This window comes from Trachurus japonicus, chromosome 11, assembly GCF_045865225.1.
Source record: "Trachurus japonicus isolate A0001 chromosome 11, Traja_1.0".
Classification (NCBI taxonomy): Eukaryota; Metazoa; Chordata; class Actinopteri; order Carangiformes; family Carangidae; genus Trachurus; species Trachurus japonicus.
In genome coordinates, this window is record NC_140917.1 from 7,621,281 (window position 1) to 7,645,534 (window position 24,254).

The following is a 24,254-nucleotide window of genomic DNA, read 5'->3' on the forward strand; positions in this document are numbered from 1 at the left end:
GAAACTAATCATCTGTTGTGGCTTCTTTTTTTCCCCCCCTAAATCAGGTCCTAACCTCAATTACCATGGGAACCAAAACAGCTGGAGAAACTTCACAGCCGTTTAGTTTGGTACAATATCACCAATTAAAACACTAATCCGCTAGATCATCAGTCTGATTCGCTGGCGTCGCAGTCGGAGACAAACAGTGAAATCGCCGCAGAGTTTTTGAAGTGCGCTTTGTCAAATCTTTATCTGTGAACTTTTCCCGTTGTCCTGTTTAATCCTAATAGTCGGCAGGTTTTCATTATTAGGGATGTAAACAGTATTAAGTGTGTGTGTGTGTGTTGCGCGTCGACTCGGCTGAAATCCTTCTTGTGTTTGCAGATTTACAGGGAGTCTCAGAAGCAGCAGTAAATACAGGGATGAGTAGGTTTCTGTGTGTGTGTCAGTCATTTATTTACATTGTTTACCGGAGAGTTAGTGCTTCATAACGGCCACATAAATCAAACGTCCCACTTGAGATAACAACACGTGGAGGCATCTGTGTGTGGTTACGAAGACGTATGACACTCTTTCTCCTCTCTGTCTCCCCCTCCCCCTCCCAATTCATCTAAATAAAGTGACTGCAGTGTAGTTGTAACACATGCCAGGGTGATCTACCTATTGAGCCTTAGAAAAGCTGCTGGTTGGAATAGAAAAATACAACTCAAGATTTGTGCTGTAATGTATGATGTCATTTTCATTGTTTTATAACTGATATTATAAAATTGGTATCGAAAACCGTATCGTTCAGGAACCGGTATCGAAGCGAAGGTATCGGTATCAAAAATTGTTGATTGATACCCAGCCCTACAGTACGTATGACACTGTTTATCCTCTCTGTCTCCCCCTCCCTCCCCTCCAGCCTCCCCCCTCATCAGGTGAAGCACCGTGAGCCGCCGACCCTCCCCCTCCCCCTCCCCCCCGCCCCTCCCTCCTCCCCCGACAGAGACGTCGTCACCCACCGTCCCCGAATCCCTCCGACCCTCACCCGGCCTGCACTTGTAAACCCCCCCCCCACCACTCTGACGGCTGCCACTGGCCCCCCCCGTACCCCATGGTGGCCCCACGGCCCCCCGCCCTCTCACTGCTACTGGCTGTCCTGGCCTGCACGGGGCCCGCGCGCTCCTCGCCCCCCCTGCTGCTCCGGCCCCGGGAGAGAGAGAGGGACTCGGGTGGTGTCAACATCGCCGTGGTCCACTCGGGCTCCTCCCTGCTCCCGGAGACGACGGCGGCGGGAGGCGCGGGGGGCAGCGGCGAGCCTGGGCCGGGGCAGGGGCCGGGGCTGGGGCCCGGTCTGGGGAACGGTCCGGGAGGAGGTGGCAGCGGCGGAAGAGGAGGAGGTGGTGGAGGAGGAGCAGGAGGAGGAGGAGGAGGAGGAGACGTAGGAGGAGGAGGAGGAGGAGGAAGGGGAGTGACGGATACAGCCTCGTTGGGAGTGGCTGCCATGGCGTCCTACTCCTCCTCCGTGGCGTCGTCCCTGTCGCTGGCGGCGCTGGTGGGGGAGACGGTGATGACGCCGTCGGGTCAGGCCAACGTCATCTACCTGGCTGTGAACGAGAGCAGCCCGGGAAGCCTCCTGCTGCAGCTGTGTGAGCTGCTGGCCACCACACCACTGCAGGTAGATACACACACACATACACACACACATCAGTGATGGGCAATGTTACTTTTCAAAAGTAATGAGTTATACAGTAGTTTCTAGTTACTTCCCTCCCAAAAAAAGTTAGTAACTGAATTAAATTAGTACGGTAAAGTCACTATTGCGTTATAAATTGCTTAAATATGTGACATTACTTGCACTTGCCCAACCTAACCTCCCGTTCATCTGGAACTACCCAACTCATTCAGTATTTGACTGTGCGGAGGTTAGTTGGTTAGTTCCAGATAAATAACTTTTTTCTGACTAGAAAAGCGTACAACGTACACGAATTCTCCTATTGCCATAATCCCTATAGTCATAGGAGTAGGTTCATTACCTTTAATTATCGGTGCATGTTGTTTTGAGATCCGCAGGGCAGAGACGTGAGCTCCTCGGCTAACATGATATGGTCTCCTGTCCACCAGAGCGTTTTGGAGTTGTTGGATTGTGTATTTGATGAGTGTGATGAGGGACAGGGGACCTGTACCGTTCACCTCCATTGTGTTCACTGAGCACCTCACGTCTCTGCCCCGCTGATCTCAAGACAACATGCACCGAGAATTAAAGGTAGGAGGATTTGCCAAAATGTTGAACTATCCCTTTAAATTTAATATCACAGTTACACACAATTTTTGAAAGGCCCATCTGTGCTTAACTTTTATATAGTAACTGGAAGTTAAAACATTTTTCAAGTTTCAAACTTTGTGGGTAAACAACCAAGGCATTGTGGGATGTTTCTTGCTGTATTAAAGTGATGAATTGAAGTCCAGTTGCCTTCAATTCAGCACTTTAATACTACAATGACCTGGATGAATGAGAACAGGGATTATGGCGAATTTACCAAAATGTTGAACTATCCCTTTAAAGGAGCTATTTGTAAGTTTTGCTAACTTTAGCATTGGCAGTAGTGAATCAAACTTGACTCCTTTATTCACCAGGAGCCGTCCTCAATGGTAGAAACCAGCCCTCAGCAGAAGTTAGCATGCTAACCAGCTAGCCCCCGCTAGGTCAGACTGTCTTTTCCGATACCGAGTCACTGTAGTGAAGCTGCCACACAAGTAGCTCCTTTAAACCTCTGAAGACGTTCAGGAGGAACTCGTCTTCTAGACGGAAACTCTCTGTCGGACCTTCAACATGTTGTTGTCTGCATAATTTCCTTGTTCCTTCATTCTCTCGGTTGTGTTTTCAGATAAAACCACACACTCTCTGTTCTTTCATTCATGCTCACTGTTTGACTTTGTTCCATTTAATCATGACTTCACTCATTCATTCGTAGTATGACACTTGTGACGGGAGCAGATCTGCGTTTGCAACCTGATCTCTGAGAGACGCTTGTGATCATACTGACGGAGGTAATACGGCACCGCCACATGTGACGCTCTCCATTTATTTACCCATTCATTTATTCATTAATTCATGTGTAGGACTCTACATTATGCATGCATCTGTCAAATCCCTGTCTAGTCGTCTATCTCTGGATTTATTTTCATGTCTGAACAGTGGAGGGGTCTTGTTCCAAACGCCTTAGATCAAATATGATATTAACTCTTTTAAGCAACACTCGCTATCTTATTTCCAGGTCCTGTCTGTAGCCTATTTGCATATCAAATGCTTCCCTGTGAGAATTGAGCTGTCAGCTACACTTAGCTTCAATTTGCCTCCCCGAAATCGCTACAAGAAAACAAGCGTTAAGTCATCAAGCCGGCCTGAAATCACCGCCGCTGCTCGTCGTATCATTACATAAAGTAATGGCAGCCGCCACAACGTCATGCATCCATCCTGAATTCATTAAGGCCGTTGACACTTCTTTCTTGAAGGGTAATAACACACAAAAAAATAGAAAAAATAAGTGGCCACCAGAATAAGTGAGCATAAAGCTGCTCCTGTCTGTCGTGTGTGTGTGTGTGTGTGTGTGTTTGTAAAGCCCAGCTGGAGCTCAGGTCCCCGGCCCATAAGCCAGGAGCTTATCTGTTGTTTCTGTGGTGTGAAGCAGCTTAAGCTGTACAGGTACAACACACACACACTCCTCTTGACAGGATGCCAGTCCGCTGCCGGGACTTAATTCTGATTTTTATCTCTGTCAAAATTGATTGCCAGGCGGAGCAGCAAAGCAGCAGTGTCATTTTTTAAAAGAAAGCATCAAACTTTTCCTCCTCCTCCTCCGACGACTAGCACGTGAGCCGTTATCTCAGCGCACGGACCCACTCATTGTTCCAATATATGTCGACCCTTAATTTATTCTCAGGGTTTGGTGCATGGGAATAAAAGAAACAGCAGCTTTGATGGATGAAAGTGTGATGAGGAGCTTATGAAATTGCGTCTCAATGAGGCTGATGTAACGTCTTTTTTTTTTGTCTCGTGTGCTTTTGTTTCGTCGCGCAAAAAAAAAAAAAACCTTTGTTCTACTTCTTCCAGGGTTTGGTGTTTGAGGAGGAGAGACCGCCGCCGCCGAACCGCGCCCCCCTGGCTCCCATGCTGGAGTTCGTCTCCGCCCAGACGGGGGTTCCCGTGGTGGCTGTAGGGGGCGGGGCCAGCCTGGGCCGAGAGCCACAGGTAAAGAGCAGATGTGTTACTAAACTTTGCATCATTTTAATTTTTAAAGCTCAGCCACACACGCTGTGAGAAACGATGAGTCAAGTGACTGTAAATCACCTCTTGACCTCTGCTGAACTGGGAATTCTGGGTAATCTCCTTTTTATAGATCCAGATTAGTTCATTTCACTGGTTGTGGTTCATCCACATAATGCCATCTGCAGTCCATCACTGGCTGACGACTGTTTCTTAATGGGCTGTTTCTTTATTAAAATTACATTATCGACTCTGCGAGTTAGTCAGTAATTCATACTTAATAATTTGTTTGATTTATAAATAAGTAAGTGTTAATTTTCACACAAGACATAGACCTAAGTCCTATATGGACTAAAACATTGCCTTAGAATTAAAGCAGCTATAATTAACTGAGGCGGCAGCAACACTGGAGTCTATTACCTCTGCTCTTTGCTCCGTTCTGGTCTTAACTAACTCCTGAGGGCGACGCTCGGCTCCTCGGCCGTTAAATGCTCCACTAACTAGTTGCTGACTTCGCTCCGCCTGCTGTTTGCACAGTCTGCACAGTCGCCTCAAAACAAACTGAACAGTGAAACTGAACCATTAAAAAAATACACAAAGATAAAGAGCTCAGATGTTGCTTTTCACATTAAAGAGATACTTCACCCAAAATTGATAATTCACCAATCATCTACTCACCGTGATGCCAAGGAAGGGTTTGGAGATCTTTCAGAGTCATCAAAATGCTTTAGGAGTTCCAGGGGGGGTCCGGCCGGCAACGGATTTTCATATAATGGCAGCGGATAGAGTTCACTTTTGAATCGTCCAAAACACACACTATGAAACATCCACATACCTCCATACTGCTCGTCTGTACTGACCCAAGTGTCCTGAAGCCGCCACATGAAAAAGTTGTTCGGAAAATTTTTTATTTGATCTCTGTTTTTAGCCTTGTTGTAGTAGTAGTTGTTTTCTTGTCTGTAACAACGTCTATTGCACGTCTGTCCGTCCTGGGTGAGGGATCCCTCCTCTGTTGCTCACCCTGAGGTTTCTCCGATTTTTCCCTGTTAAAAGGGTTTTCCATGGAGTTTTTCCTCAGTCGATGTGAGGGTCTAAGGACAGAGGATGTTGCTACGATGCCATGTAAAGCCCTTTGAGACAAACTGTTTGTAAAAACGGGCTATACAAATAAAATTGCCTTGCCTTGCCTTGCCTAGTAGCTCCCAGTAGCTACACGAGATTTGCTGTGAGAAGTTCTTCCATGTTTACATCATTCATCCAGTGGTTTACAACGTTGAACGAACATCTTGCAGCAAATCTCGCTTTTTCATGTTGCGGCTTCAGGACACTTGGGTCAGTACAGACGAGCAGTATGGAGGTATATGGATGTTTCATAGTGTGTGTTTTGGATGATTCAAAAGTGAGCTCTATCCACCGCCATTATATGAAAATGTGTTGCCAGCTGGACCCCCCATTTAGTGCATTTTAACTCTGGGTGTGTCCAGCTGCCTCCTGGCTGTGAGTGTGATGCAGTTGTCTGCTGCCACACCAGAAAATGGAGCTGAGTGAATTTCTTCCAGCCCCAAGTCTCTTGTAGCAAACAAGCTTTTTTTTTTTTTTTTTTCTAAATCCGAAACATTTTCAGGAAACCCGCCGCTCAGACCTCATCATGGAGCAGTAATGAAGAAGAGGGAAGTAAAAAAATTTAGTCGGAATTGCTCCAGTTCTGTCAGAGGCTCCTGAACTCATCAGCATCAGAATTGGTTTTCGTTACCGAGGAAAAGAAAAACATGCTGCTACGTTCTGACACGTCTGAGCACGCTGTGTGAGGAGCTGCAGCACTGACTGCAGATTGTAATAATAAACAGATTTCTTATATACAGTATTTTAAACCATTTTTGATTTGTTGGCTGGACCAGAACCAGTGTGGAAGTAAAATTCACTATCTAGTTGATCAGGACTGTGTGTGTGTGTGTCACCTTGTTTTAAATAATGTGGGCTTTGCTCTTTGTTACGGGCTAAATTAATGGGTGTCATCTCTCCGAGTGGGTAATTTATGTGTGACAAAAGGTAATGTGTTGCTGACGGACATTAGCGATAAGTAGATCAAGCTAACAAAGCGCTTTAGCCTGACAGGTGTGATATTTAATAAGTTGGCCAATTTGTTTTAAGTGGATCCCCTCGACGCTTTGATGTGGTTATTGTAATTTTACATGACGGTAACTTTGGGCCGACGGTAACACACTCGTCTCGCCGCCGCCGCCGCCGCCGAGCTGTCAGCGCCAGAACGTGTCATTATCAGAAGCAGCTGTGTTTGTGGTGGGAGGTGAGTTCTGAGCTTTGAAGCCGGATGAGGTGCAGAACGACTTCAGACTGTGATGACGGCGCCGTGTGCTGCCGCCGCCGCTTTTACAGAACGATGCTGCAGATAAAGATGACCAGAGAGGAGCCGAGACGTCGTAGCAGCTTCCTGTCTTGACTTTAAAGATCAACACATTCATGTTTGATGTTCAAAGGTCCAAAGGTCACGGTTACCCTGCAAAAACACTATAAAGCTCCCTTCTTTTTTTTCTACTCTCTTTAATGATTTTTCTCATTTTGAAGATAAAACACAACAGACAGTTGTAAACAGGCAGCAAGTAGCATTAGTTTTGTTTTTTGTTTTTTTTGTTTAAATAAAAAAAAAAGAAGAAAAAAAAGAAAAGAAAAACAAAAAATAAAACAATGGACAAGTACAGAAAAAAAGCGCTCAATTAAATTGCAGCCAAAACCAGCCAAAATCATACACATTTACACGTTTACATATGAACGTCATTAAAGGGATAGTTCAACATTTTGGCAAATTGGCCCATTGCCATAATTGCTATAGTCATAGCAGTAGGTTCGTTACCTTTAATTGTAGGTGTAAGCTATTTTCAGTACGGCGGAGCGCAGCAGCTGGCTGCTCAGAGCTACGCTATGGAGGCTAAGGGAATTTCTTGGTTTCCCTCATTAAACTCATCAAATACAAAATCCCAAAACTCCACAGCGCTTTTGTAGACAAGTTGTGAGCTGCACAACCACCACGCTATGAGATAATGACGGAACGATACGAAACGGAGCCGTTTTCGAGGTAAATACAGGGTAAATACGGAGACTGCTTGCTGAAAAACTGTCCCTGAACGCAACGCGCATCAACGGTTTTGTATGAATTTACCTCTAAAACAGCTCCGTTTCGTATCGTTCCGTCATTATCTCATAGCGTGGTGGTTGTGCAGGTCACAACTTGTCTACAAAAGCGCCGTGGAGTTTTGGGATGTTGAATTTGATGAGTTTAATGAGGGAAACCAAGAAATTCCCTTAGCCTCCATAGCGTAGCTCTGAGCAGCCAGCTGCTGCGCTCCGCCGTACTGAAAATAGCTTACACCTACAATTAAAGGTAATGAACCTACTGCTATGACTATAGCGATTATGGCAATGGGCCAATTTGCCAAAATGTTGAACTATCCCTTTAAAGTATTTCATTAACTCATTGAGTGCCAGCCCTTTTATAAAATGGTCAGTGCCATGTGCCAGCGTTTCGGGGCATTTTGAGTAATATTTCAAGACCTACAGAATATTTTGTACTATGACTCTGAAAACACCAAATAGCTCAAAGGAAAGAGGAGACTCTCTATTTAATTAGGGAAAAAAAACATTTGTTTGTAACTTGTTCCATTCTTGATTTATCTTAAGTTGAATAGAGCCTGGTTGCACCAAAAAGACCACTTTTTTTTCTAGAAAGCTGAGATAAATGCATTTTTGTGAAAGAGAGTCTCTCAAGAAAAACATTGATTTATCCGTTTTAATTTTGGCTTCAAAAACATGTAAGACATCTGAAAATTTCATTTCACATGTAATAATAATAATACATTTTATTTGTAAGCGCTTTTACAAATGCTCAAATACACTTTACACTTTAAAAATCATAAAACAGAGTAAAGTTAGAATTAAATAAAATTAAAAAACAGCAATAAAACAGTATAAAACACACAAAATGATATTAAAAGCTCATTTAAAAAGGTGAGTTTTGAGCATAGAGCAATATCAATCTTTGTGCAAGTAGGTGAACAAACCAAACCATAATGTCTTCATGTTGCTTTTCGCCATACTTGAATCAAGGGGAATACTTCTAATTCGTCACACACATCCCATTGGACTCGAGGGTGAACTGAGTCGATTTTGCTGATCAGAGGTCAGAGGTCAAAGGTCAAAGGTCAGGGTCACTGCTGGTGAATTCAGGCACTATTTCTGACACAGTTCCATTATTTGTTGGGGCTGATTGATGTCTTTATTGGCAGGTGCAGAACAGAGAGAGAGAGAGAGAGAGAGAGGGGGACTGACATGTGTTAAATGATCTGTCCAGTCTGGAATCGAACCAGCGATCATCTGACACTTTTATCTCAAATGCCTGCTGTATATCTGAGTGGCCAAAGGTCAAGTTCACTGTGACATCACATCTTCTACTACAGTGTTTCTCAACCAGCGGCACCCGGACCCCTAGTGGTGTAATTTCAAGGGGCACTTAAAACAATAAACTATTATTGTAAGTGACTTTTAACCCATTTAGGCCTAAAACGCCTGGAAAAAATGCCTGTAAAACCTAAGGACGATTTTAAAATAACCCCCTAAAACCTGAAGTTTTTCTGGAAATTCAACATAAGTGTCAACGCCTACTAAATAATTGATTTCTCAGGCTCTGTAGCAGATAGAAATGAAATTCAAAAAGTATTTGAGAGCTTATACCTGTGGCTTTCATGAGAAGTTGAGTTTATTTGTCCAAACCTTCAATAAAGTTTTTTAAAAAATCAACAAACTCAGCAAATTGAGAAAAAAAGGCTTTTTCGCCTTTATTGAACAGGAGAGTTGACAGGAAATGGCAGTGAGAACCATAGCCTCAACACATGGGGCTAAACACTGCCCCAAGCAGCACTATTTTCAATCAAAAATGTAAAAAAATAAAGTGTCAGTACAAGAATAAGTGCCTGGGATTGGGCAGTGAGGTAGTTCAGGAACCAGCACATTTTCCAGAGCTTGTCATCTCTGTTCACATCTGCTGCCTGGTTGTTCTGGAGGTGTAGATACCTGAAAAAATATAGACACAGGTAAGCTACCTTGGATGAAAGCATAATATAAAACATAATATTCATATAAAACATAATATTTATATATTCATATAAAACATAATATTCATAATTCTCATGTGTTGTGACTATGTGACATGTAGGCTACTGTCTCTATATTGTAAATTACATTGGACTGTAAGCTACTGTTTACAGTTGAATAAAAATCCTATGCATAATAGGCCTACCATCTATATTGAAATTACATTGGACTGTAAGCTAACGTTACTGTTTATACTAGTACTGTATGTGATGATGACTGAATAAAAATCCTATGCATAATACGAATACATGCCCATTAGCAAGATGTAAACATGATACAACATAGGAAGAAAGACATACGGTAGCTCTCATTAGCCTACTGTAATAAGAATAAACAATAATAAATACCTCCATCGGTGATCGGTGTTGCATCTGCAGGTGACTTTCGCCCCTGGGGTGCGGTTGAATCGCCTTCGAGGATTACGTTAGGGTGGTAATTATTCGTCCTACTCGGTTTCAAAACCTACAAAATCATCGTCCTCATCTTCGTCGTCTAAAAACATATTCTTCGTCCATAAATACCGGTCAATTGGTTCCAAGGGTTCAAAGTCCGGATCAGCAATAAAACTGAGTGAATAGTTTTCATCAAGATCGCTTTTTTCACTCACTTCGGAGCTCCCTCCGTCTTCCGCCATGATTTCAAAGTTTTTTTTTTTTTTTTTTAAAGTCCCATGTGGCATTGCGACGCTCCTACGTGTATTCTGATGCATTTCATTGGCCAAGAGACCGGAAATAGGCGGAAAAAACTACAAAGACTACAAAATGACGTATCCGCTTTCCCGGTTTGAAAGGTAGAATGACGCAACAGCGCCCCCGGTTTTAATGGTAGAAATGCGGTAATGCTGTCCCGGTCTAAATGGGTTAACAGACATTTACCATTTTAGTAAAATAGTGACCGGAGCCATCGTAACTGTCTAAACTGCAGAAGCTAAGCTAGTTGGCATTTTTCCTCAATTCCAAACTTTTTCAAGGGAAATTTGTCATATTTTAATAAAAGAAGCCACATTTAGATGGTTTTGATTGACTCTCATTTGTCTGCTGTACGTCGTCACTACAAACTGAACACTTCCTGTGTGCATGTCAGTGGACAGTCTCCATTCATTCATTTCTTAATTGGGCTTTTATTGTGAAATAAGATGGCATAAAACTCACTAACGTGCAATGTTCAGTGTGCAGCGCCTTTTGAAATCACGTATTTGTCTTCAGAACCGTTGATAAATAAGCAATTACTTTTTTAGTCCAACTGCATGTTGTTCCCCCTCCCTCTCTCACTCCCCATTTCCTGTTTCTCTCTGTTTCCTATGGTAACAAAGGCACAAAAAGCCCCAAAATACTTAAAAAGAAAAGAAAAAAAACAAAACACTTGTAGCTACTGTTACTCTGGTGGAGGAGGTTGTGACCGTCTTTCTCCCTCCTCGGCTGCTTGGCAGAGACAAGAGCGAGGATTTAATTGTGTATTTTATTCAGCGCTGTTCTTGATAAGCGACTGCACCTCGGTGTCTCGTAGAAACAGCAACAGGTGAGCTTGTATTTCTAAAGACATCTGGTCTAACTCTCCATAAACAGACGTCAAGCCGAGCTTTGTGCTTCTCCTCTGTGATGGAGTTAAGTGTTGGTTAGTTAGTCAGAGAGGCTACGGTTCTTTGACCCGGCCCACCGGGGCCTTCATTCCTCCTGAGAAATCTCTGCATTTCAGAAAATATTTGTTCAACTAAACTGTAATCAGATCTTAATTTCCTCTGGGAAACCAAGTGAAGCGTGTTTCCTGATACACAGCAGATACACAGGAGTCAATCAACCCTGAGTGTTTCTTATAAAACTGAGACTTGGGACTGAACATCACTCATTCATTGTTTACGGTGAGCGCTCACTTGACATGAGTGCTGGTTTTTATTTTAGCTCCAGTTTCCACCGGGGTGTTCAGGTGGTGGGGGGGTGTTTAAAGTTTGTTTTATGTTTGATTCGACTCCACCAAGCCAACATGTTCCCAGCGTGTTCCCAGCATGCACTGCTCTCATTCGTTTTTCCTTTAGAAAAGCAGACATGCTTACATCATTACTCTGATGCCGGTTTTGATATTTGACCCAGTTCGGTTCAGCGTAACCTGGGGTGAGCCCTGTGTGATACTCCCTCTAGTTTCCTCTTTGATCGTCTACACACACACACACACACACACACACACATGCAGAGTCGTGATGATTAATTTAAATATCGCCCTTTGTTTTGTGCTGAGAGAGAAAGAGATAAATAATTAACTGTCAACAACACTGCAGAAAACTTTGGACAGTGTTAAAGGCAAATTCACATTGTCACATTATTCTCAACCCCTATATATGGATTTTTCCATCCAGATCCTTTGGTCTAGTTACAATAAACCTATAGAAATGAAGTCTTTCTCTCTTTCAGCCACAGAGTGACTCATCTGTCCAGATTAAATGTGACCGGAGCAGCAGGAACAAAGCAGACAGTTCATATCATTGTTTCTTTCACTGACACTGAAATCCTCATTCACATTCACAAGGACTCATCTGACGGACACAGACTCAGTTATTCAGCTCAATGAGAACGAGGTTGCTGCTGTACCGAGCGTTTCAAAACGGCCCGTCTGCAGTGAAGAAGGCGGACAAGGGCGCCGCCATAGATCCAATCCATACCGGAAGTCCCAACCGGAAGTCCCAACCGGAAGTTGGTCTTCTTGGTGTATATTATTTGTCACTACATACTGGTATTCTGATCTACCTACAGTTTGCAACCCAACTAAAGTTTGCAATCCACTATAAAATGAGAATTTAAAAAGTATATATGTTAAACCAAGTAGATTATCGAGATTAAAACTGAATAAGTATAAAAGATCTATGGCGGACAAGGGTGCCGCCATAGATCCAATCCAATCCATACCAGAAGTCCCAACCGGAAGTTGGTCTTTTTCGTGTATATTGTTTGCTGCTCTGAAAACACTTGAACAATCATTCACACGACTCTTCCTCTTAACCTCTCTTGAATTCATGTGTTATAAATGATCAATTCAGTATTTAATGCTTAACTAATGCTTAATAGTGTGTACTTATTATAAAGTGTTACCATTTCTTCATATCTCTTCGTATCCACCACTGGAGGTTTTTTTTTGAACGAATCATTTACAGAATATCAGGCATAGACTGTAAAAAGAATGGACGTAGCACCCGTGACGTCACCCATTGGTTTGGGGGAGTCTGTTTTGTGCCGCTACTACGGGGGTTTGAACCGCGCCATCTTGGATTTGACTTGCCATATTTGGAGAGGTGCAGCTAGCCGGCCGAGAGCCCGCCCACTGGCCTTTAAGCAGCGGTCTCCGGACCTGTCACTCAACGTTCCCGCGCCCTAATTGGCCAGAATTTTAAACCTAATAACAGTAAAACGGTAGAGTTTAAAAAAAATTCACCCCCCTCAGAGTGTGTGCGGGGGTAGAAACTATCGGTTGAGACCAAAAAAATCAAATGTACCTGGCTGTAAATATGTTTTTTTAAGCTGTAAAATCGGCTATTTTAACATGGGGCTCAATTGGAGTTGCTCCCTTCTGGAGCCAGCCCCCAGCGACAGCCGAGGGGATTGCAGTTTTTTGAACGCGGAAGTGAGCTTCACTTCTCAGACCGACAACTGTCCCCTTGATATCAGGGCATATTAACAAGAATGAACACCTCTCAACAGGCCACATTTAAGGGTTAAAACTAAAATGATGAAAAAATAATGAATATAAATGATATAATGATATCAAATATCAAATTGATTCAGTAAATGAGAAGCGACACCCAGCCCTACTTCCCATCTCGGTGTCTAAACTCACTGGTGGCTCCTCCCCCTTTAGGAGAGCGGCTCCATCTACCTCCAGTTCACCTGCTCCACCGCACTCCAGCTCGAGGTCATCTTCGAGGTGCTCGAAGAGTACGACTGGACCGCCTTCTCCGTGGTGACCACCCGTCACCACGGCTACGAGGACTTCCTGGCCATGGTGGAGGGCATGACGGACGGCTCGTTCATCGGCTGGGAGAAGAAGAGCGTGGTGGTCCTCAACGTGACGGACGACCCCGGCGGGGCGCGAACCAAACGGCTGCTCAAAGACAACGAGGCCCAGGTGAGACAGAAAAAAACTCCCTCATATGTCAAGTCTTATAATTGCAATTTTTTCCTCAAAAGTGCGATATTCCATATTTAACCTGTGAAATCAGTGGTTTTATATAACTCCTGTCAATCATCTTGATGAGCTGCCTGTTTTGAAATTACTTCTTTGTCGCCTGAGGCTCCGCAAACCTGGAGGAAACAGACGGTGAACGCAGCCAGTCTCTAGATTAAAAAAGGATCCTGTCCTCCATTGTCACCATGACCTCCTGCCTCCTGTAGCTGCAGCCTGATTGGTCTAAAGTCCACTTCTGTTTGTCCAGAGGGTTTATTATGCACTTACAACATCATGGGGCGACAATAATTTAGAAAAAAAACACAAATCGTGCACATGAAAAGACTTTATTCAGGACGAAGAAGGGAAGAAAGGGTGAATTAAATATAAAAATAATCATCTATTGTGTGTTTTGAACAAAGTAACAACAGCGTTATCAAACTGCTTGGATAAAAAAAAAAAAAAAAATGAAAACAGGTTATTGGGACTTGTTTTTGCAAAAAGTTCAGCCAAAAGTAAAATCACTCTGAAGTCCTTAAAGTCCTTGAAGTAAATGTCACAACAAATGTCATCGTATTCTTCCTGTCAAAAATCAGATTTTCACATTTAAAGCTTTTTATTGGTGACAGGACCAAAAAGAAAGGAGATATTTGCAGATATTTGCTCCTTCAGCCTCAGAGCTTTGTTCTCTTCAGTGATGCCGAGGAGACAGGTCCAAGGTATTAAACATCTAATCTGAACAAGCCTGATATTGGCAGTCTGATTCACCTGAAGAGTGCTTTAACTATCTGACCTGCAGACGGCTGTAGTCAAGCTGCAGTAATTAGTCAGATAATTAAAGAATTTATTGAATTTTCATGAAAAAACGCTACACAAATTGATGGTTTCAGTTTCTTTGTGTGGTTTTGACCTTTTCTTTCCTTGTAATGAATGAAATATCTGTGAGCTTTGGACTGTTGATAGAGGGGAGAAACACAAGATACTATAATTATGATGGTGATTTATCACATTTATGTTGCACGGACGGATCAAAGCATTGATCAGTTGTAGTTCCAGCGATGTTTTGAAGCTTGTTAAAGGGATAGTTCAACATTTTGGCAAATTGGCCCATTGCCATAATCCCTATAGTCATAGCAGTAGGTTCTTTACCTTTAATTGTCTGTGCAAGCTATTTTTAGAACGGCGGAGCAGAGCCGTGAGCTGCTCAGAGCTACGCTATGGAGGCTCATGGGATTTCTTGGTTTCCCTCATCAAACTCATCAAATACACAATCCAACAACTCCAAAACGCTCTGGTGGACAAGTTGTGACCTGCACATTCACCACGCTATGAGATAAAATTATCTCATATCTCGTTGTTGGATTGTGTATTTGATGAGTTTGATGAGGGAAACCAAGAAATCCCATGAGCCTCCGTGGCGTAGCTCTGAGCAGCTCACGGCTCTGCTCCACCGTTCTAAAAATAGCTTGCACCGACAATTAAAGGTAACAAACCTACTGCTATGACTATAGGGATTATGGCAATGGGCCAATTTGCCAAAATGTTGAACTATCCCTTTAAGGTTGAACACTGATTTAGAATTTGAGGAGCTTCATACAAATATTTTTAGATCTCTGCATACAGATAAACAACGGCGCTCTGATGCACTGACAGCTGCTGAGATCAAGAAAACAACAACAAGAAAAAAGAAAACATAACATGAAATATGAATTTCTCTCTGACCGAGTTTTCTTCTGTTTACTGTAGCGAGGAGGAAAAAAGAAAAAAAAAGCTTGGGGCTTACAGTAGAAGAGTTATTTAGGGGAGGCAGACGGAGGACACACTAGTCATTTACACCAACGTCCTCTGGGACCACACAGACGCACACACAGACAGACACAAAGACACACACACACCTGGGAGCTTTGTAGTAGAACATCAGTGTTTAACTGTTGTGTCTCTGTCGCGTCTGAAACATGGAGCTTTTTCAGTTCTTTGCTGGAGGACAGAGTCACAAACACTGTTTGATCTGAGGCGCTCATACATAATATACATATACAGTACATGGAGCCTGTGTGTGTGTGTATATACACATATACATACACTGCCTGTACACACTCTAATATTTTGTTGGACTGCCTTTAGTTTTGATTACAGCATCATTTCGTTAAGCTTCTGTGACGTCACAACATTTATTTCCGTCCAGAGTTGCATTCATTTTTCAAAGATTCTCAGTGGGGTGAAGGTCTGGACTCTGTGTTCACATTGAACCACATTTCCTCCTTGAAGATGATGGTTCCTCACCGTCCTTCCAGTTTGTAATAATGCATTGGACAGTTCTTAACTAGTCTCGGTAATCTCCTTAGATGTTCTATTTGCTTGATGCCAATAATTTGACCCTTTTGAAACAGATGAACATCTTCTCCACGACCACAAGATGTGTCTTCCAACATGGTTGTTTAAGAAATGAGAAGCTAATGACTGCATCAGTTAGAGTTAATTAACTTGTTGCCAGCTGAAACATAATCATTTATGCAGTAATTATCCAATGAGGGGCTCTTACCTACAGTATTGGCTTAGTTAAACTCAAGTGGTGTCTATGTATAAATATGTATAGTTTAATATGTATAGTAGATAGATAGATAGATAGATAGATAGATAGATAGATAGATAGATAGATAGATAGATAGATAGATAGATAGATAGATAGATAGATAGATAGATAGATAGATGAGACCACATTTAATTTCTGTTGAGCTCTAGAGTTGTAGTTTTCTAAAACTGACCAACCACGGTGAAGGAGCAAACTGTTTAAAGGTTATTGACATTGTTGTTTCCGTTGGCAACAGGCTGAAGAAAAATGCAGAAACTACTTAGCGTGTGTGAAGTTTAAATATTCGTCTTAGTCTCTGTGTTAGTTTGGTGTCAGGTTAAATATTCCAGCGCTCTCGGGTGGTGGTTTGCAGACGTAAAGTACAAATGAGTTCAGAGCTGGATATTTATACAATAATTCACTGCCAGGAAGCTGCTTTTTTTTTTACTTCTAACCTTTTACAACATAAAAGGTTAGAAATGAAAATGTTGTTTTTCTGCATCATTGCCGCAGAGAAACAACAGAGTCCAGATGAAATGGACAGCAGAGTGAGAATGGACCTCACCTGACGTGACCTCGGCCACGGTCCGACACACCTGACGGAGACGACGGAGCTCTTCTCTCCTCCTCCTCCTCCTCCTCCCAAACACTCATCAGTGATATCTCCTCTGTCGTTTCACACCGCAGCCTTTTCACTCGCGTCCTTTCGTTCCTTCCTCTCATCATTTTACAGTTTGCAGCGTAAATGACCTTTGTCAAAATGAAATCCATGAAAGGGAGAAAGAGAAAGAGAAAGAAAGAGAAAGAGGAGGGTGGAGAATAGACCAGAAGCAAAAGGGCTGGAGAGAACATGATGTAAGGTAATGAAAGTGAAATGAAATGTTGAAGAGTGAAGGTGGAGATGAACTCGTTTAGATGACGTTTGCACAGGTGCAGGAGCTGAACACAGTTTCCACATCTGGTTTGAACATCCACGTTGCTTGTTGATAGTTCAGGTTGTAATTATAGTCAATTATGTGTATATCTAGATCATATAGGTTAGATATATACAGTACTACAGTCAGTGTATGTGCAGTAGATTGAGATCAGTGCTCTCCCACTTTAGTGAAGCAGCAGGAGCAGCAGCAGAGTAGCAGATGAGTGATAAGCTGCTGTGACCGGGTCAGAAGAAATAACCATAAAACGACTCGTATCAGCTGAAGTTTACACTTTTATTTTGCCTTTTATCTCCTTCTGATCTGCCACCAAACAGGAGCTGCAGTGTGTGAACAGTCGGACCACTGTGTAACTTACTATACACACAAACACTTACCACTCAGCTGCATGACTCAGAAGACAGAAACACAGTGGTTCACAAACTGTAATTTCAAAGTAAAGAGCTGTTGGATAAGAAGATAAAGAGGTGAAAATATTCAACATAAAGCGCTCACTTCCCGTCGCTCTGCAGCCGCTCATCACTCTGCTGCTGCTGCTTCTCTGAACCGACCCTGACCTGGATCCACTGCAGGTGACACACTGACACTCACAATCAGTCTGTGTCACGGCCGTTGACCTCCATTCATGTCGACCAGATGAAGGATGTTCAGCCTTATATAAAGAACTCACACGTTAAAAGGGGACCTATTATGCTTTTTCCAGCTTTTCAGACTTTTAAATATGGGTAACTTTTTAATTTACAGGCCGTTGATTTTGTGATTATGTCAAGAAATATCCAAGAAATAACAGTCAATTTCATAGTAATGTCATATTTTTCATAAAGGCAAGAGATCACACATGCTTTTCATGCTTAGAATTTTTTGGGAAAGGCCAGAATTTTTCTCCACCAAGTCCTTGCAATTGACCGTTACTTCTGGGTTATTTCTAGGCAATCAATCATTATTTCTTGGCTATATTTCTCTACATTGCTATGAAATTGATCGTTATTTCTAGGCTATTTCTAGACATTATGACACAATTAATTGTTATTTCTTGGCTATTTCTTGACATTATCATGTAATTAACGGCCTGTAAATTAAAGGGTTACCTAAATATCATGAGGTAGGTGTGTGTTGAAGTTTCAGGAGCTCTGAGCTGCTGCAAATGCTCTTTTTTTTCTAAAGTCTCACTTTGATACCTCACAGGTTGAGGGGAAGTTCCCTGGTTCTGGCTCTGGCTTCAGTGTCATTTGCAGACTTTTAGTAGGAGGTTGGCAATGCATTATATATAACCATACAATGATAATATTAGATGTGGTGGAATTTAGCGTTTACCATTCAGAGACGTCTTTATTTATTTTATTTATTTTTTTTATTTAAAAGGGACAATACACATTAATGAACATTCGTACGTGTGCACAAATGTAAATGCGTCAGAGTTGCAAAAGTCGTTGCTGCGATGGAGGTTCAGGCTGTTTGTTTTTTCGCTGTCTGGGTCGGATTCTGGGTTTCAAGACGTACTGTTGTATGAATGAAGTCGACAGTTTTACCGAGTGAAACAACTTCCTTTAATGTGAGAGGAGGCGTGTCACTATACAGAAGGAAGGGGGAACATTCAATAGTGGCCCACTGGGATCCAATATCATATTAAAAGCCCTTGAAATGAGTGTAATAGGTCCCCTTTAACATGCTGCTGCTAATGCTCACCTCTCAGCTGAAGTGTTATAAAAAGCTCCCGACTCAACATCAATTTCCAGGAGACATACGTTTTTTGAACAGTTTCCAAAGATGCATTATTGCATTATGAGGTCTTGCCTGCTGGGCGCCCAGGGTCAATATGATCCATCTAAATGTGCTATTTTCTGCAGCAGTGTATTAGTGCATGTCCTTGACGAAAAAGAGCTCAGAGCTTTTGTATTTACTTACCTGCTTTAAATGCTGGTGCGTTTGTGAAGCAGCTGGACCCTTTGATTCTGAGCCTGAGCTGGTTACTGTACAAACTACATTGAAATTAGGGATGAACCGAATCCAGGACTCAGTTTCGTATTTGGTTGAATTTTGTACTTTTGATGAGGTTTGTTTCTCCCTGAACAACAGCATCGACAGCCAGCATCACTGTCATTATCACAAAATAATACTAAAAGTACACAAGTATATACTTAACTATTGTAATACTTACTTATAAAGTCCATTAGCTTGATGCTAACATATAATGGAAAACATCATAGACAGGCTAATGGAAATTAGCATTGCTATCACTACAATTTTATTTCAACATAAACATGTCAACATGGCACAATAATACTTACAGACATATATTTTCTCTGCTCTGTGGACATAATTTCACTTCTTTGTCTTTTTATTTCTTGTTTTAAAAGAGACAAAATACTGAAGCCTGTTTCCTGAATGACTTGAAGCTTAAATGTTCAGTGATATTGTGTGATCATTCTGTTCAAATGCAAAATAGTGGTGAAAATGATTGCTCATTAGTTTTTACAGTTAGAATTAAACACACTGTGTGATGTTTAGTGCATTTATAACGTGTTTACGGTAGGATTCGGTTCACATTCGGCCAAATCTTAAACAGTGCATTCGGTATTCGGCAGAACCCCGAAAATCAGGATTCGGTACATCCTGAGCTGAAATGCTCCTTGATGAGTGAGCGAGGAAGTTTAAGAGAGGAAAACACCTGAGCTGTTCAGAAGTTTATCATCACATCCACACTCACTCATGTCCTGGAAACCCGTCAGTGAGTGGACTCAACCGGCAAATCGAGCTGCATCATCATCACAGCAGTTTCACAGCAGTGTGAACAAGTCAACTATTGATAATAAGACTATAATAATATTTATAGAGCACTTTGCAAAGTGCTTCACGGTAAAAAATGAAATAGTACAATAAAATGAAGACGAAGAGAAAGTACGAATAATAAAACATGAGGAAATTAATTAAAAGCCAAGTTAATAAATAAGTTTTCAGCTGTCGTCTTTAAAAAAAAATTTGCACAGAGCGTCCACATCTCTTCCAGCTGCTGGCAGGACGGTGAGCCGTTTAAAACAGCTGCACTGCCTATTTTCTTTGGCCTAAAAATGTGTGTATTTAAAAGCTTGGCAGTGGAGGATCGAAGAGCTAGTGAAGGATTATAAAACCATAGAGAATCTGCAACGTAAGCTCGTCGCACAAACCATTAAGAACCAAACCATTAAACACGTGAAAGGGCCTTCAGATCTATTCTGAAACACACTGCGAGGCCGTGAAGTGAAGCTACTGTAACACCGTCTTCTTTCAATTGGCTGCTTTGACAGACCAATAAAAAGATCAGTGTTGTGCTTCACTGTTGCCTTCACACCTGGAAACTTCCCCGTTCTGCAGCAAACACAACATAATTTATCTTACGTCTCTTTTTAAGCTCGATCTGGGAGGCACTGGGGAGGCTGTGGAGCTGCATGGGCCATTTATTTTACTTCAAAGCTTTGCCTTCGCCAATTAGCGTACCCCAGGCATCAGCCCGTGATCTGCATCTCGGCGTTGTGACTGGTGAGCAGGAGAGCCGGTGTGTACGTGTCGGATTCACTTTAGTTTATCATTACAGGAGAATAAATGTATGAGAAATGAAGGAGCGCAGCAACAGAGGCTAAATCTCTTATGTAGTTTTACTGTACTACTCTTTTACTTTTTTTTTTTTTTACACTTTGATATTTAAGAGTCCGAACACAGCTGCGAGCAACTTCAGTCATTAACATCCAGCTTCACAAAAGACTCCTGCACTGAAATACAAATCATGGAGCATGTATCATTGCTTATTGATTTGTATTTTCTGAAGAAGAAGATTAAAGATTGAAGAGTTTAAATATACATTTTTGATACTTAGTAAGAGTGATTTCTTGCATCATTAAAAAAAGGACCACTGCTGATCGTTAAACAGCAGTAACCAGCTACTGTACAGTTTTTGCCTTTGAGGTGCGAAAAATGACAAATGAGCAAAAAGATATGAGTAACAATTTCTGATCAGACCTTACACAATAAAATTTGAGTGACAACAGGAAGTAGATCATGATTCAGACTCTTATTCGACCCTAAAATAAAAATTTGGTCAGTAGTAATTCACATTTTTTGGTCTGGTTTAGTCTCCACCCACTCCACATACTAAAACCTTACATATCAGACTCAATTGTACCAATTGCATCAGTGGAACGTTATTATCTCATAGCGTGGTGAATGTGCAGGTCACAACTTGTCCACGACAGTGTTTTGGAGTTGTTGGATTGTGTATTTGATGAGTTTGATGAGGGAAACCAAGAAATCCCATGAGCCTTCGTAGTGTAGCTCTGAGCAGCTCGCGGCTCTGCCCCGCCGTTATAAAAATAGCTTGCACCGACAATTAAAGGTAACGAACCTACTGCTATGACTATAACTACTAAGCAGATCATGATTCAGACTCTTATTCGACCCTAAAATAAAAAAATTGCTCAGTAGTAATTCACATTTTTGCTCTGGTTTGGTCTCCACCCACTCCACATACTGAAATCCTACATATCCCACTCAATTGTACCAATTGCATCATTGAAATTTTTCATTTTTAAAGTTTCTTGCTAACTGTAGCTAGCTCCTGTACAGTTCTTGGTTATTATACACCAGGTTTAATTTCAAATTAAAACACCAAGCCAAAAAAATGACAGATGATCAAAAAGATATCCAAAAGAAGTGAGTAATAACTTTTGATCAGGACTTTCACAATAGAATTGACTATGATTTTACCCCTAAAACTAAATTCAGTCAGTAGTTATTCACATTTTAGCTCTGGTTTGGTCTCCACCCCGTTCTGAATAAGAGACCTTGCTGTTATATAATAACAGCAAGGTCTAATATAATACTAAATGCCCCAGCGGAGCGACCAAAACAAAGAGCTAAAACGTCTCCTATAGAGCTGAAAGACTGATGTAAACTTTCACATTACAGTCGTTGAATTCAGTGTTGAACTGTAAACATTGAGATTAGTGCAGCTTTACGTCACACGATGAGCTGCTGGATGCTTCAAGCTTTTGTTGGATAATGAATTGACTTTCAGTTCATCAGGCGCTTTGAGCTGTAGGTGTGAAAGTATTCATGGGAGACGTCTTTAAACAGCAGCTGTCAGGAGGGAAAATGGAGCCGTTTCAATTCTGAAAATAAATAACTACCTGTTAAAAACAGTAGCAAAAATAATTAGCAGCATTAAATTAAATTAAATTAAATTAAATTAAATCAAATTAAATTAAATTAAATCCGCTCCTGGTTTCTCTCCTGAATGACGGATTTTCTTCACAACTTGATTCATTCCTGCCTGCCTGTGTGTGTGTGTGTGTGTGTGTGTGTGTGTGTGTGTGTGGATGCTGTTTGGCTCTGACATGATGAAATATGAAGACGCGAGTGGAATCTAAATGAAATGTTTTCTTCCAAAATGAGATGGCCGGCGTTTGAAAAAATGCGACACCTGTTCTAACAAAGTGATCGATGGCACGACAAATTAGGACGAATCAGAGCCGAGTGTGAAGGACGGGAGCAGGAGCAGGAGGAGGAGGAACTGGATCCTTCTTTTTAATGCAAACGTATTTAGACTTGAAACACGTCGTCGATGCTGTACGTAAAGAGCATCTAAATATATAATACCCAGAATGCTCGGAGGCTGTGATTGACAGGGAGTTTGAACCCCGACGCCGACCCACGATCCTCTCTGCTGTCAGCGGAGTGGGAGGGATCGGCGTCATCTCGCCGTCCTCGGTCTGATGCGAGTAAAAAGCAGCGAATGTGCAGAGTACTGTATGTGCGACATGATTCAGACACACACACACGCCTGCCGGTACAGTGTGTGTGTGTGTCAGTAAAAGCATTTCACTTGCTGCTTTTGACTAATTTCAGTTTTATAACCTCGTCAATTTTCTTACAGAACTGTGGCGCAAATTTTCCTCAAGTGCTTCCTCTGTGTAATCATCTGAAGTACCCTCAGCGTCAACTGCACACACACACACACACACACACACACACACACACTGCAGCCTTGCTCTCTCTCTCTCTTTCTCCTCCTACTTTCACTTTGTCTTTTTAATCCAGTCCCTGGGTTTTAATAATGTATGAAGGGGAAACACAAGCAGACCGAGAGGTGCTGATTTTCAAGAGCAGCTCTGTGTGTAAAAGAAAAAAAAAAAAAAAAAAGACATGATGAGTATTAATGTATAAGTTCACGACATGTATTGAAATATAAATGAACCTAATCCATAACTGTAAACGGAGCGGGAGAGCGGCTTTATAAAGGACAAACAGTGAGGATGAGAAACAGGACGGACGTTTACTATTCGCTGCTGTTTCTCCACATCCATCCATCCATTTATCCTCCTCCCTTCTGCTCCTCTGTCTCATCCTCTGTCACTTTCATTGTTTCCCTCCCTCCTTCCCTCTTTCCCTCCCTCCCTCCCTCTTTCCTCCCTTTCGTTTAATTGATTCACGTCTCCCTCTCCGCCGTGTTAAACTTATACTCCCTCTTTTCTTAATCCATCAACTCTCTTTCTGCTCCTCTAATCCCCCCCTGCTCTGTCGCTCTTTTTTATTCCTCCTCGGGTATTTTCTGCCACTTCTTCTGCTAAATATCTCGGATCCTTATTTCCTCCTCTGTTTTTTTTCCCCCCCTTTTTTCCTTCTCCTGCTCCCTAAGGTGCGTCTGCTGTACTGCTCCCTGGAGGAGGCGGAGCTGGTTTTCAAGGCGGCGTGGGCGGCGGGACAGGCCGGGCCCAGTCACATGTGGTTCGCCGTGGGGCCGGCTCTGTCCGGTCTGGGCCTGGAGGGTTTGCCCAAGGCCTTGTTCGCCATCCGGCCGCAGGGATGGAGGGATGAGCCTCGCAGGTATGAGCAGGTTCAGATGTACTGCATTCATATTTATATAATACAGTATATACACACACACACTTTTTTCCCCCTTTTTGCACTGACAGACGTTTGGGACTTCCTGTTCCTGTGCACATTCAGATGAATATAAAACAGACCCAGAACATAATGCATCATATCTGCTTTACTAAACACAGCAGAATGTGATGCACTGGGAGTTAAAGGAATAGTTCAACATTTTTTTGGCAAAATGGCCCATTGCCATAATAATCCCTATAGTCATAGGAGTAGGTTTGTTACCTTTAATTGTCGGTGCAAGCTGTTTTTAGAATGGCGGAGCAGAGCCATGAGCTGCTCAGAGCTACGC

The 24,254-nt window shown here is 42.2% G+C and overlaps 1 protein-coding gene across 2 annotated transcripts in view; it reads left to right on the plus strand.

The window, feature by feature from the left end:
- Nucleotides 1-963: 963 nt before the first annotated feature.
- Nucleotides 964-24,254, plus strand: part of grin2da (glutamate receptor, ionotropic, N-methyl D-aspartate 2D, a) — a 165,935-nt gene continuing 142,644 nt past the window's right edge. Inside the window, exons 1-5 of one of the 2 annotated variants that reach the window (XM_085790831.1) lie at nucleotides 1,496-1,642; nucleotides 2,940-3,015; nucleotides 4,079-4,216; nucleotides 13,238-13,504; nucleotides 23,718-23,905. In XM_085790831.1, coding sequence (XP_085646957.1) covers nucleotides 4,136-4,216; nucleotides 13,238-13,504; nucleotides 23,718-23,905 — 536 coding nt within the window. In that variant the 5' untranslated portion in view covers nucleotides 1,496-1,642; nucleotides 2,940-3,015; nucleotides 4,079-4,135. Of the gene's footprint in view, nucleotides 1,643-2,939; nucleotides 3,016-4,078; nucleotides 4,217-13,237; nucleotides 13,505-23,717; nucleotides 23,906-24,254 lie in introns of both variants that reach the window. The other variant, XM_085790830.1, reaches the window with a different exon arrangement.